This window comes from Medicago sativa, chromosome 5 (genome assembly GCF_051527215.1).
Source record: "Medicago sativa cultivar Bolivia chromosome 5, Bolivia_mono, whole genome shotgun sequence".
In the NCBI taxonomy this organism is placed as follows: domain Eukaryota; kingdom Viridiplantae; phylum Streptophyta; class Magnoliopsida; order Fabales; family Fabaceae; genus Medicago; species Medicago sativa.
The window spans coordinates 60,822,560-60,838,218 of record NC_140753.1 but is presented as its reverse complement, the minus strand read 5'-3'; the positions used below and the strand labels follow the sequence as shown (position 1 = coordinate 60,838,218).

The window sequence follows — 15,659 nt, the reverse complement described above, 5'->3', positions numbered from 1 at the left end:
TTTTATTTCAAATTACAGAGAGTGGATTCAAGTTACTTGACTCATTTAAATTGAATCACACTATACTGCACAAGTAATTGAATGTATCTTTATGTCCGTATGATCTCTTTAAGATATAAAATTATGTAAAAGACAATTATGATAGAATTATAGGAAAAAATCATTATATATATATATATATATATATATATATATCATTATACCCAAAAAATTGAATTTATATCATTATATATTTTACCTAATGATATACATTTCAACTAATGATATACATTTTAACAAATGATATACATTTAATATAAACCGTCCCAAGATCTATGTCAACATCATCAAGATTAAAGCTATCTTCCTTTTCAATCTTCACACCATCTTCAGCCTTCTTCCCAACAACAATCTTATCTTCTGGATCAAGATTTTCAATAATGTACAAATCTTGGTCATCTCCTATGACTTCAACACCCGTCGCCCGACATAGTTCATTGTAGTCAACCATCCGACTGATATATCTATCAGGTCAGCTTTCAGCATCATCATGACAATGTTGTCTCCATAGCGGGCAAGTGGGAGGAATATGACAATTATCCTCAAATATATGATCATGAAATGGTTGTCATTGACATGTGTCATACACATCAATCGCTCTGTATGTGGCGGTTCACCGCATAGAGGGAAGAAGGTTTCAGATCACCCTTTCTCAATGGACAATAGAACAACGACGTGGTTGTATCTCCGTGCAATGATGAAACCCATATCCGGCGGGGTCATCCACTTATCCGGTGGTGCATGACCAATACCGCAATATGTTAGAGCGCCTAACACCTCTTTATACCACCTATCATCATTAATCATTCATAATCCATGAGTAAATGAGTATGAAATGAGAAACTAATTAAGTAGAAAAAGTTAAATTAAGAGATGAAAAAAAAAGAAAGGATTATTGTATGAAAAAGATGATGGTGAACTATAATGAAAAAATAAACATTGGTAGATATGATGTTAAATAAGAAACGAAATAGACAAAGGTAAACAAAGAAGAATTTAATGTAGAGATGAAGTAATTGTTGATGATGATATTATTGAAGAAGAAGATAATGAAGAAAAATAAGAAGAAGGAGGAGGAGGAGGATGAGAATGAAGAGGAGGAGTAGAAATGAAAATGTTATGAGAAAAATGATAGATGAAAAAACTAATTATATAAAGAGTGGGTATTATATAGAAAAAATCTGAATTTTTATGAATGAACATTCCGAGGAACTTCTTCAATACAAAAATTGACTAAGAATATTTCCTATTCTAATAATAAAATCTACATTGTCTTGCATAATTTGCACTTTTTCATTTTCACTTTAAGTAAGAACAGCTTTAGTGTATGCTTGGTATAAATGAAAGTAAACATTAAAAGCCAAAACGGTGAAATGTAGCCTAAACTTCCCTACTTGTGTGTGGAAGGGTAGAAAACGTGTCTACTGTTTCATCCCAACATGAGCACATTTTTATCCACATGATATGGAACTAGTTCCAAGTTGTGTAATAAGTCAAATTAGTTTATCTTTTGGCTTGTTAATCAACAATGGTTCCTGAGAGTATATAAATGGTGCCATGCAACTTTTTTCCTTTATATTCTGTGATGAACAAAACAAGACTATTTTCTAATAACAAAAATAATTCAAACTTTTAATTACTATCAAACTTTTGATAGAGACTTTTCGAGGTGCACCCCACACTTTACGACAAGGGTTAGCCTCCGGCAAAAAGCAGATTACTATTTATTCAGCATAGGAGAAATGTTTGGTCGTGTTTTTCTCATTTTATTACTATCATGTGTTATTCTACTTGAATTTGGGTTGAAAAAATGCAACTCATTGATAAACGACGCTCTCCTGTTTTAAATTAAATGTCCAATTAAATTGAAATGAAATATAATACCAATGCTGTATAGTTGCTCCAAAGAATCATCTATTTTAATTAAAAGTTGCATTTTTAGAAACATAAAAATAAAATTTAAAACAGGACCTCAAACAGGAGAACCTTGTAGACATCAACAAGCATACAAACAAAATATCTTAAACAAGGCAGCATAAATACTTTCAAACCAAAAATAGCCACGGTGATTTTGATATGGGCCATGCTCTACATGAAAGTACTGCTCATCTGTTGAGATGGTAGTGTTAAAAATGTTAATGTTGCCCGTCCACCGTGGTGGGAAGAATGGGCATCTCATTCGCCACATACAGGAAGAGAGTCTCACCATAGTGGTATGTGAAGAACTCAGGATATCGAAAACCATGGTCAAGTCAACGGTGGCTGCATCATCAACTACAACAAAGTGCGTTTGACAGAGACAAAATAGGAAAAACATATACAAAAATCCAGTGGTGAAAAAGTTGATGAGGACCAAAGCACAACGACCAACAACAGAGTCGACTAAAAGAGAACCCAAGCAAGTAAAATCTGTACCAAGTGAGAAGCCAAGAGAGCTTGGAGAGAAACTATGATGAACTTGGAGAGAGGTAGAATGAGTTTGATTCTGTGAGTGACTCATGTGGAATAAAGTTCAATCGCTTGTTAACAAAAAAACGGATTTATTCTGCCAACTCAAGTATTAGTACAATAACAGACCCAAAGAATCCAAGTAATGGGAATACCTACTGGAGTCAAAGACACAAATTATGCGTTAGAAAGTAGAAAGAAAAAAAAAATAAGACCAGAATATGTAAAGAGTTAAAATATATTCAAAATGGAAAGTAAAATATAAATAAGTTACGGTTTTGATGCCTAAGCCATCAGTCAGTACAACTCTCATTGGAATTTAGTTCCATTGGGATGCTGAAAGTACTAGTTTGGGGTGATTCAGTATCCACTAAGAGAACAAGTTACTTGTATGAGTTCTCCTTATGCTTCACTAATTAATGGATTCCAAGGAGTTACTGTGTCACGCAGTAACGGCTGCCGACAGTTTGATCAGAAATGAACGGCTGAGATCCAAATGTGTGAACATTGGCCAAACTATTGTGTAAATTTGAATCGTTGGGTCGTTTTAATTTCTATGGCCGGGATAGACTATTGTGTGATGCATTTGCAACACGCGATGTAGGTCCCTAAACTTGTCTATCTCAGAAAAACGTATAAATCTAACTTCTTTTCAATTAAATCGACTTTTTTCAAAAGGGAGTATATTTAACATTCAAATTAATCGACTTTTTTCAATTAAATCAGATTCTACTGCATGTATCTATCTGAGAATTACTATTATACAGAAAAGAAGACATTGCTGAACTTTATTGAATCACCACAAGTGTTGAAAATTAGTTTATACAGAAAAGAAGACATCAAAAAAGAGACTCACAGTCACCACTTTATGTCTGGTGATTCAATAAACTAGTGTTGAAAATTAAATCTGTTTCTTCAATTGCTGAAAATCATCCCAAGTAAAATAAAAAAGTCATTACAAACTCAAGACAAAACATGAAGAACAAAAGTCAAATCCTTAATAAGAAAAGCAAAAGTCAAAGACTATATGTTATCAATAATGCATGACTTCTCTGCTTATAGGGTGGACGGTTGTCTGCTCTTGGATGCAGTATTCAGCGATAATGCGCTGGTCATCTAGTCCCCAATGAAGCGGATACGGATGTCGAGGGTTGACTTATCTTGGATGTTGTAACTGGCAAGAGTCCGGCAGTCATCATCTAGATCCTTACCCGCAGATTTCAGAAATTGGTGGTGCACTGGGATTCCAATCTTGGCAAGAATCTTCGCCTTCACATTGAGTATCGTGTCTGAACTCTCGACACTCATGATCATATCTTTATGCAGGCCTATTATGTAGATTTGCATCTGCACCAAAATCGTCATTAAATCAATAAAAGCAAGTTTTGAGACTGATATTTGAAGAACTACTTATCCAAAATTGAAAAACAAAAGATACTAACAACCTTAATTTTGGCTTTTGAAAAACTAATGAACTCGTGAAAAAATGCTAGCGTATAAATTCAAAACATAAAAGAAAATAATAAGACTTTAATTGGAAAAAGAACCAAAGCAATGAAAAGGAGGAGATAGGATGTACCTTGGGGGTTATGCTTTCTTCTTCACGCTTCCTCTTTCCAGGTTTTTCGATATACTGCAATAGATTCTCAAAGGCTATACAACGCTTTAAGGTAACGCGTTTTGAACAATGTAAATGACACTTGTTCCCAAGTTTACAACAGCATTTAGAGCAAACAAGATGACCATTATCACACTGAATTGCAAAATAAAACAAAATCATCAAATTAGGTTCTCAATCTATCACACTGAATTGCAAAATAAAACAAAATCATCAAATTAGGTTTTCAATCTATCACACTGAATTGCAAAATAAAACAAAATCATCAAATTAGGTTTGCAAAATAAAACAAAATCATCAAATTAGGTTCTCAATCTATCACACTGAATTGCAAAATAAAACAAAATCATCAAATTAGGTTCTCAATCTATCACACTGAATTGCAAAATAAATCAAAATCATCAAATTAGGTTCTCAATCTATCACATTGAATTGCAAAATAAAACAAAATCATCAAATTAGGTTTTCAATCTATCACACTGAATTGCAAAATAAAACAAAATCATTAAATTAGGTTCTCAAGCATTTGCTTGGAAAGATTATATAGGTGGGTTTTTTAGGCATCAAAATAATTATTGTTATTATTATTTTTTTTGACAAAAATCAAAATATTATTTTTATTTGGCAACAAAATACACAAAAAGAAGACAATGCACAAATTTATTGAATCACCTGACGTAAAATATCTTAGAGCTGCATGGAATGTGACAACTAAATGACTATCTTAATGACAGAAAATAATTAAAATAAATAAGTATCAATTGACATGCATACCGCAAAGACAGGGATAGTCAAGAATGATAAACAAATGGAACAATCAAAAGCATGACGATTTGAAATCTTCAGAGAATGAGATGTTGAGTCTCCCATGGTCTTCTCCTCTGTGTAGTGTCTTTCGTCTTGTGTTTTTATGTGCTCCCGAAAAGAGAGGGTTTGAAAAAGTATGTGAGAGAATGCTTCAAAAGTTTGTTCACATTTATAAATAAAAAACAATTTTTTTAAGTTTATTGAATAATTAATGTATTAGATCTATAAATGTGCCCAGATACATTAGTTATATAATGAACCTATAAAATTGTTTTTTGTTTATAAATGTGACCAAAAAGAACATTTGTTTCAGGGGGCAAAGGGGTGAGGCTAAAATGTACCTATGATAAATCTTTAATTTTTTTAATTAACAGTTGATATTGACCCTTATGTTGGATCTAGGGTTTAGCGCGTACACATAATACTTTCACCCTTACAAACTTTCTTAGTTTACATTTTTTTAGTTTGATTGAAAACTCATTTTGGCCATTCACAATTTTCGTGCATGTCAATTTAATCCCTTACAACAATAAAACCCAAACAAATCTTTAGCATTTTTTGCATTGGGGACAAATTAATTAATCTGACTTAGTATAACACAGAATGACTAATTTGTCCCAAGTTTGAGAATGTCAGGGATTAATTTGAGTTTTGCTTTTATTACGGGCTGAATTGGTCCACACAAATATTTTGAAGGATCAAAATGAATGTTTACTCTTTATTTTTATTTTTTTTACTAATTTAGGTTTAAAATTTTGATTACGAAAATTAAACTAAAGTTTTTCCGAAATTTATTCAATTCCAAAAAACTTTTACATGTGAAAATATTTTGTGGAGGTGAAGTCAAATAACAAATTAGATAAAATTGAAATTTCTTATGATTTGTCGGAGTGAAGAAGTCTAGGGCGCATGGCAAAAGTTTTAGTTGAATTTCTTTCAAGCAACATAAAGTAGATAAAATAAAAAGAGAATGACAAAGGACCGAGCGGGGGACGAATTTGACCTGGTGAAACCACACAAAAGTGGAGTCATCTCCAACGAGTATAACAGACTATCAACTTAGATCAAAAGTGGTATTAAGCAACCCAGAAGGGTCAATAAATACAATCATGAATGAAAAAAAAGACCATCACTTGCCAAAAAATGAAGCAATGAACATACATTGTGCAACCCAACACATCTGTAACAGTTCAATTTGTTAATAGATTATTATTATATGTTAAAAAAAAGAGCGAAGACCTATTTTTTTAATTGGTAAACCTATTTTATTAAATCTATCTGCAATATTGCAATTTTTAGATGCAGGTGAGCTCGATAATGAAGCAATGAACATTCACTTTGCGACCTAAAACATCAACACCAGTTGAATTTGTTAATAGATTATAAAAAAGAGTGAGGCCCATTTTTGTCCTTGAGAAAAGTTACAAGACCCAGTTCGGTCTCTGAAAAAATGAAATCAACTTTTAGTCCGAGAGAAAAATAAACCAGGACAAGTTAGTCTCTACCTCTGAAGCATAGGTACTCCAAACATGGAGAAGTACTGGTACCAGGTACGCACCCGTACCAGGTGTGCGTATGGTACTTGTAATTAGTACTGAACCGTACCTATTTTTACTTAGTTATTTCGTCATAGTTGGTGCAGCAAAAATGTACGGGCGTGGAAAAAATAACCAAAATTATCTTGCTTTTGATGAAAATAGTAGAGGGGATGCACAAAAAAAAAACTCTCAAGCAGCATGATGATAGAAGTGTAATAATTCACTTGAATTTTTTATTTTTTTTAATGTTTTATACCAACGTGTACCTTCATTTTTTAAAATTTTCCGTATTACGTACCCGTACCTATGCAGCATAGGTCTCTACCCTCTTTATTGTTTGATTGATGAAGACAAGATAGGGAAAAGAAAAGAAAGTGAAAAGAATAGTTTATTTAGTAATTTGGTACAGGAAAAAAATGAAAGGAAATTATGATTGAAAAAAATGTGTATTTAAAAAATGACATAAATAGATTGCCAAAATAATATATGGATTTTTTTTTGGTAGAGTTAAAATAATATATGGAATACCATATTTCTTCTGATGGTGAGAAAAACACAAGAATGGGGGGTTGAATTGTGTTTTGAAAAATTCTTCAATTCTCCTAAAAACTGAACACACTGATCAGAAGCTAAGTGAAACAACTTCTGAATTGATAAACAGAATCTGAACGCAGCGGAATAAAACAGAGAGAGAAGAAGAAAGACACAAATCAATTATACTGGTTCCTTCCACAATCCGGAAGTAGTCCAGTCCCCCTTGCACTTCCAAGGAGATTTCACTATAATGTAATATCTGATTACAATTGCTCAAGCACACAACAAGAGACTTCCTTTGCTCAAGCACACTTTGCAAGAGTCTTCCTATGCTCAAGAACACAATCAAGAGACTTCTTTGCTCAAGCACAACTGCAAGAGACTTCTAACTAAACAAAATTACACAGAAAATTGTTTAAGGTTGAACACTTGATATACAATCAGAGGTGCTCACAATACAAATCAGATACAGACTCTAAGACTTAAGAATTTCTAAGATATAACTTTGAGACACAGAAATTCTATGTGAATGCAGAACAATTTCAGCAAAGGTTTGACACTTGTAAAAATGTTGAGAGTCTTTCGTTCAGCATTGCCAAAACTCTAAGTCTTCACTCCTTTATAAAGAGGTGTGAGAGAGACGTTGTGAAATTGCCAGCGCATCAAAAGAGTCGTTGTTGAAGCTTGATCTTCACCAATAATCTTTTGCCTTATTTGGTTGTTGTCCTATAAGAACCAATTTGAAATCCATTCCCATTGTGAAGGAACATCTTTGCAGGCATAACTGTTATTTTGGAGCTGTTTTCTTGTCCTGTAGCGTAGACACAAAACAGAGTAGTGGAGAAGGTGGTTGTACAGTTTGTACATAGTACAATGTCAACGCTTATTGAAGATAAGCTTCCAATGCCTTCAAATCTTCACCAAAATGACCGTTGCAAATTTCCACTAGTCTTCTGCAGTGTTTTCGAATCCAATGGACAGCTTTTGAAGTGTTGATCCTTGAATCTTTAGCTTGTGGTGATAATCAGCTTCTGATGAGCTTCAGCTTCTGATGAAGTTGCTTCTGAACTATCCGCTTCTGATGACTTTTCCGCTTCTGATGACTTTCACCTTCTGATGACTTTCAGCTTCTGATGAAGTTCAGCTTCTGATGACGTCATCATTCTCCAGGAGCACACTTGTCTTCAGATGCACTTTTGTGTTCAGATGCACTTTTCTTCAGATGCTTTCAAGCTTCCTTTTCTTGATTCCTTAGCTCTCTTTTTGTTCTTCAGAACCTTTACATGATGTAAATGTTTAACTATGGTCATGTACACTTGAACAAATATTATCTAGTCCAATTTACAATTTTTAATACCTTGTTATCATCAAAACTATTTAAGGTTCATTGTTAAACACATTTTGTTCCAACATCTTCTAAATAGATTAACATAAATGTATTTCTTCTATATGCTTACTTCTACCAAACAACATTGGATTCTTAGCCAAATCAACATCTGATTTGTTGTCAATGAGCAATGCAATGGGTTCGCTGACTTCAATTTGTAATTCCTTCAACACAAAATCTAACCATATTGCTTGACATGTTGTTAAGCAATATGCTACGTACTCAGATTCACAAGATGATAAAGCAACTACTGGTTGTTTTTTCGTACACCAGGATATTTGAACATCAAGGAACGTAAGCAAGCATCCAAAAGTGTTTTTTTTTTCTATCTTGTTTATCTCCATACCAATTTACACCAGAGTAAGCTACTAAATTCATATTGGTTTCTTTTGCATTTGCAGGGAACAATATACCATATTTCAAGGTTTCTTTGATGTATCTCATCAAGCTTTTGGCTGCAAACAAGTGAGAACTTTTAGGTTCACTTATCTCAGTGAGCCTACAATTTGTATGAACAATGTAGGGTCAACTAGCTCTCCGTCTTCATTATTTACAAATTTTATAATCACTTCAAAGCACGATTACAGCTCATCATATTGAACCTGTTTAATATGTTTATTACATATTTCTTTTGGTGCATAATTAATCTGTGAACTCCATTCCAAAGAAGTATGTTAACTTTCCCAAGTCAGCCTTGTAAAATTCTTTCATCATCTGTGTTTTGAATTCTTCTATCTCAGTTAAATTTCTCACTGTGACCACTACATCATCAACATATAAAGAAGTATGTTACCTTTGCTATTTTTCACATACACTCCATATTCAACTTTACTATTTGACAAACTTTTGTTGAACCAGAAAGTGGTCAGTCTTTTGGTCCAAGCTCTTGGAGCTTCCTTCAATCCATACAAAGCTTTATGTAATATGTAACACTTATACTAAACTGTCTAGAATATCTAGCATGCCTATTAAACTTGATACTGAATGCATTAAAATTACAACAGAATTTGTTCGAATGACTATAAACATCATTACAAGTTCGTACATATGATTAAATAACATCTGTCAAATACATGTTTGAATACATAAGAAATCATCTATAGCTGATACGAAATGTGTATATGATGGTAAATCATCTAGCTTCATGTTTGCCTCTTCTTGTCACGATCAACCTGCTTATCTAAAAGAAAATAAAAAGGATTGGGGTGAGACAGGATGTCTCAGTGAGTTCCACCTATCCTAGGTTGTAGGCGATCTCAGGGAACCTAAGATCGCCATTTGTCTGTACATTTACCTAATTTAGGATTTACTATTCTATTTTGCATAACTTAGCGATCGGGGGAAAACTAGGATCGCTAACTATATAATATCATAATTTCTGTCATAAACATATTCATAATTAAGTTAGAATGTTAGCGTTGTACAAACAATTATTATCTTAGTTCATTTTACGGAGTGGATCCGAGTGGAGTAACCCCGAAATCATTCGCTCTGATAACCGGCTAAATACCCTATTTGAGGGCTAGAACCGGACTCGTCTTGGCGTCGCGTGGGCCATCCATTTGGAACGTAATCTGATCCAGACATAATTTGGAGCTTGTCTGAGCCACAACATATCTGATTATAATTTGAGCCAAAAATTTGCTTACAAATATGACTGTATATTTAAATCTCTGGAATATTCATGTCCATGGATTTGCAACGTTGACAACGTCAAAATTTATTGATTGGTTTTACACTTGATCAAAGCTAAGTTTGAACTTAAATCAAATAAACACCGTAGTAAGACGGGAAATAAAAAATTATTTACTAACCCACTTAGGTTGGCCATTGTGTTGGCTTAAGACATTGAAGTGTGCTCCTCTCAAGATCTAAGGTTCAAATCTTTTCGGTACCAATTTTGGTGTGCTAGTTCGGTTTATTAAAAAAAGATGGAAAAAATACATCGTACAAAGACGGATAATAAAATCAAATTGAGTCTTGTTAAGATGGCGAAATCAAAAAACAAACGAAAGAAGTTTGGAAATATGTGAAAATGACTTATTTATCTGAAAGAGAAAGGAAAGAATATGGAGGAATGGGTCTAAATAGACCCTAAATCACTCCTCTTCGGTAAATCAAGAAGAAAAGTGGTGATAGTTAGGGTTTGGGAATGAGAAAAGAGTGAGGACCCCAAGTAGTTGTAAAATGAGATGAGGTTATTGTTATTGTAAAAAAAAGGGGAAATGTTGCAGGTTACTCTGCAAAATATTGCAACTAATGCAATAAGTTGGTCCAACATTCGAAAGAAGTATTATAAATAATAAAAGCTGCTATGACTTTATGCAAAATCGGCTTTTTTGAATATACAAGAAAATAATAGAAGCTAACCATGAACATATATAATCAGTAACATAAGGCTAATAATATAAGATTCTTTCTCTAATTTGTTATCAATGCTTCATCAGGACTTAAAAGGCAGGAATGGATATTATTTTGAGACCAAAAGATAGTTAATTCTTCATTTTACACAACCTTCTCAGGGTTTTCAGGTAGATCATTCAGGAAAATTAAGGATCATGAAAATATCTAAGAGCTAGAAACAACAATTCAGAAGCTTGATCAAGGTTTTGAGGCCTGAGGACTCTAAAGCAGGAGTCATTGCACGTATCTATGTGAGAATTTCTATAAAAATTCAACTCATGTTGAAAAGTAAAAAGGATTCTTCAATTGCTGAAAATCATTATACAACTCAAGACAAAACAAAAAGAACAACTCAAATTCTTAATACAAAAAGCAAAAGTCAAAGACTTTGTTATCAATAATACCCGATCTCTCTACTTATAGGGTGATTTCCTTCATGATAAGGGTTGCCGACGACGGCGGACAATGAGGTGGACGGTTGGTCATCTAGCTCCCAATGAGGCGGAGGACAAGGTTGATGCTTGACTTCTCTTGGATGTTGTAATTGGCAAGGGTCAGGTTGTCCTCTAGTAGCTTACCATTAAATATCAGATGTTGCTGATGCACTGGGATCCCTTCCTTGTAAAAAATCTTCTCCTTCACATTGACTATGTTGGCAGAACTATTAACCCTCAGGGAGATACTCCTTCTAGTCAAGGTCATTATAAAAATTTCTATCTGCACCGCAATTGCTAACACATTAATCAATGATAAAAACAGCAGAAAGAAAACAAAACCCTTGCAAAGTTTATTACAACAAAACAGGGAAAAGGAAATTCAAGATCAAATCAATAAAAGAAATTTGAGGCTGATACAAAAATAGAAAACACTAACAAGCTATTTTTGCATTTGAAAAACGGACGAATTTCACATAAAACGCTAGAGTATAAATTCAAAACTTAAAAGAAAATAATAAGACATTAATAGGAAGAAAAAATAAAGAAATAAAAGAAAAGGAGATAGGAGGTACCATGGGGTATATGCAAGTTATGCAAATTTCTAGCTCGAGAGCTTTAGAAGAACCAACTGGAATCAAAAGGAACTCTGATGAAAGAGTTCCGAAACTAACACGCTGGACATCCTTCGCAAAAGACTGCAACCAATATATCATATCTATATTCAGGCTCAGAAGAGTTAGGACCAAGGCAGCAAATATTGACTGCATTTCCTAAAAGCAGAGTACTATTATTGAGAATAAATAGTTTGCCATTGTTTTTCGCTTGAAGAACAATGGTTTCATCATTAAACTTCAAGGAGACAATGAAGGAGTCACCATAAGAAAATTTGATTTGAGAACCCGTGTTTTCGGCTGAAATGGTTGGACAACACTTCTGCTGATGCAGCAAAGCCACAGCCTGAAATGGGGCAGTAACATGGTACGTAGATGCATTTGTCTTCATGCTTCTGATCTCCGATGTAACTTTTTTTTACTCTACAACCATGTTCTGCATTCGGACATGACATTTCAATAGATAGCATTAGATTCTCAATGGCTTTACAATGTTTTGAGCTAATGGGCAATGAGCACCTGGGACACTTGTCCCTGAGTTTAGGACGGCAGGTAGAGCAAACAATATGACCATTATCACACTGAAAGGTATTGCAACATAAAAGAAAATCATCAAATTAGACTTTGAACCATTTGTTAGAATAAAATAAAATAAGAGATTTCTTTGTAAGGCTTGATAGCAAGTTATGAAATCAAAAGTATAACCACCATAAAGGTAATCATTCTCAATATATTATTCTCAAAAGTATGTACTCAGTGACGGATTGCAAATAGCCTCCAAAACATTATAGCGGTATAGCTAGTAGCGGTATGGTTGTTATATCAAAGTTTAGGGCGACAATACAAGATGTTCATACGATACGCATATAAAAACCCAACAGTAGAAAGAAGGATATACAAAATTAAAGACATTCACAATTGTTAATCAAATTTCATTGTAACTAATATTCGAACCCAAGTAAAGCATATAAGTGTCAGTCTCTTAGGATTAAAATAACCTATGGATGCTTTTAAAATAAACAAAAGTGATTCATTAAGTAGAATCGCTATCTCTAACAACTTATTCATCATCGTCATGCTCACTCTCTTCACTACTAGACCTCATTTGTAAAGCATCTATCTCCGTTTCTCGCTAAGGTTGTGTTTGGATTGGTGGTATGGGATGGAACGGAATGAGATTAAATGATATAACATTCCTTTGTTTGGATTTAAAAAATAAAGATGGAATGGAATGGAATGAACATTGAGGAATGTATTCCATCCTTTTCCATTAATTATTTCCCCCAATTTTTATTCCCCCAAATCGGGAGGTATGGAATGGAACCACTCCCTCAAATATTAAAATGACTTGTATGCTCTCTTCTTTCAATATCACTCACTACCATTGCCTAGCCCTCTTCTTAAGGGCGAAGTGTATAGCAGACACTATTGATTATTGAATACAGAACTTGAAACATATTGCATATATGGCTCTTGTAATAAATCATTTATTTATGAAAGAAAAAAGAAAAGCAAATGCATACCTGAAAGACGGGAATAGTTAAGCGATGAAAACATTCTGAGCAATCCAGCAATTTAGGTTTGGAAATCATCAGACGCTCCATTACACGTTTTGACTAATCAAAATTTTTTGAGCGAAGACTAATCTAAATTTATTAAAAAACCATTACAACTTTATATAATCCAAATCAATTTGTTCTAGTAGAAAAATTATTAATCAAGTCGCTGCTTAAAATTACGTTGAACAAAACACTCAGAGAGAGAGAGAGAGAGAAATTGTTGACTCCAGCGGCTTGAAGTTTTGTCGTTTTGGTCTTCGGTGGTCCTTTTTAAACTAGAGATGTTCGCGATTTAGTATGGTTTGGTTGTGACTTTTAAAATAAAATTCGAACCAAACTAAATCAAAACCAATGCGGTTTGGATTAGATCCGTGGTGCAGTTTTTTAATCAATAATTTTTTTTTGTTTCAAATATATCAAATTAAAAAGCTAAAACACAACATATTTTTGGTAATGTTTTAAATTTCATCCAACATTACAATTTTATTTTCATCTAACAATGTTCTCAACTACGTAGACCAAATGAAAACGTGGACAAAAAGTAATCCAACTTTGTAAGAAATACAAAAGACTAAATTTTGTATCATTCTCTCAGAGTTCAAGTAGCACGTAAATACATTTTTGAAAGAAAAAGCAGAGAAGCAACTTAACTAGAGAAAAATATGTCATTTTATTAAAGTTTCTATTGAGTTTATATGAGCACCGATCTAGGTGATATATATTTTATTAGTGTTTTTCCTATATTGTGATTTGGTTAGGAATGATTCGGTTGGTAAAATTAAAACCGCAAACCGAACCAAACCATGCGGTTGAGTAAAAAATTGATCTGAATACATCCGAATCAAATACGTTTTTTGCAGTTTCGGTTCGGATCGGTCCGGTTTGCAGTTTTTCTATTGAATTGGTTCAGTTTTGAACACCTCTACTTTAAATCAATTAAAAACAATCCAAATTAAAACCGAAACCTCACAAAACCCAATATTATTTTGTTAGGGATCCAAATTAAAAATGAGAATATTTTTTTGAATAATTTTTTGAATATAAATAAAAATGAGAATATTTTTTTGAATAAACAACGAGAATAAATATAATATACTAATTTGAGTCTAATATAGACTTCAGAAAATTAATCGTCACTTAATTCACAACTAAATGCTTTTTCATTAATTTTAAATTGTGACACCTAACTCATTTTAAACTATCAATCCATTGAGAAAATTGTCGTGCGTTTTCAACCATCAATCCATTCAAAAAACTAGTGTTCTACTTTTCTATTTAATTTAATCCAAAACACTAATTAATCAATTTCAACGCCAACTTATAAAAACAAACATCACGCGGTTGTGTTCACTCTGTCAAAATAAAATAAAACAATTATTTGTCCCTTATTAATATTAAATAAAATTGGATAAAAATTAGTCACTTATAAGGAAACATCTGAAAACAATTTTTCTTTTAAGTATGATTCGTATCATACCAACAAGATTCAAATCATATATTATTTTTCAGAAATCATCCACTTCTATTACTATGATTCGAATCATGTCATTCAATGTACAAAATGATACGAACTATTTTTTTCATAGGAAAAAATAATACGAATCATTCTATGGTTCAAACCTCCTGTTTATTTCGATTCACATTTTTGAAGGGTAAAATAACTCGAATTATTTTTGAATAATATGGGGAATATCGAGTTTGAATGACATATGTAACGAGGCGACCCGATGCTCAAGCCGGCGAACAAGAATGACAAAAGGGAAGATGATGAGCGGACTAACTAAGAAACGTCAAGGAGAGGACACATAGTGATGGCTGAAATCACCGGCGTTGATGGACACCGTCATTGAGATGGTTATCTTTGAGACATGAAGAGAGGAACGAAGATAGATAACGCGTGAATGGGGACGTGAACTGTTGGGGGAAAGAGAATGCGCATGAGAAAGGTACATGTGAATTGCAAATGATTCACTTAACCTATGTTCTAATCTCAGCTTCACATTTTAATCAAATGACCATTATTCATTATTTTCATTCTCACATACAAATGTCATTCTCACTCGATATGCCCTGCGCCGTGTTGTATGATATAAAGTCTGTCCTCATGAACACACAGGTGCATGCGCATTTAAAATCTTGCTGGTACTTTTAGGCAAATCTCTTACTTACAAACCCATTAATTTGTCAAAGCCACTACTTAGAGATAGAATATTTTTTTGATACAAAATAAAATCAAAACAATCAACATATATATTTTTTCATTCACATCCTGCAGAGT

At 33.2% G+C, this 15,659-nt stretch overlaps 1 protein-coding gene and 1 pseudogene across 1 annotated transcript; both read right to left on the bottom strand.

The window, feature by feature from the left end:
* Positions 1–3,381: 3,381 nt before the first annotated feature.
* Positions 3,382–5,034, bottom strand: LOC146923691 (uncharacterized). The gene is made up of 3 exons (XM_085708819.1): positions 4,880–5,034; positions 4,067–4,240; positions 3,382–3,834 (listed from the first exon to the last, which is right to left on the bottom strand). Exons 1-3 carry the CDS (start codon positions 4,973–4,975, stop codon positions 3,604–3,606), a joined length of 501 nt encoding a protein of 166 aa, XP_085564945.1. The 5' UTR covers positions 4,976–5,034; the 3' UTR covers positions 3,382–3,603.
* Positions 5,035–11,260: 6,226 nt separating this feature from the next.
* Positions 11,261–13,426, bottom strand: LOC146923690 (E3 ubiquitin-protein ligase SINA-like 10; annotated as a pseudogene).
* Between the last annotated feature and the right edge of the window lie 2,233 nt (positions 13,427–15,659).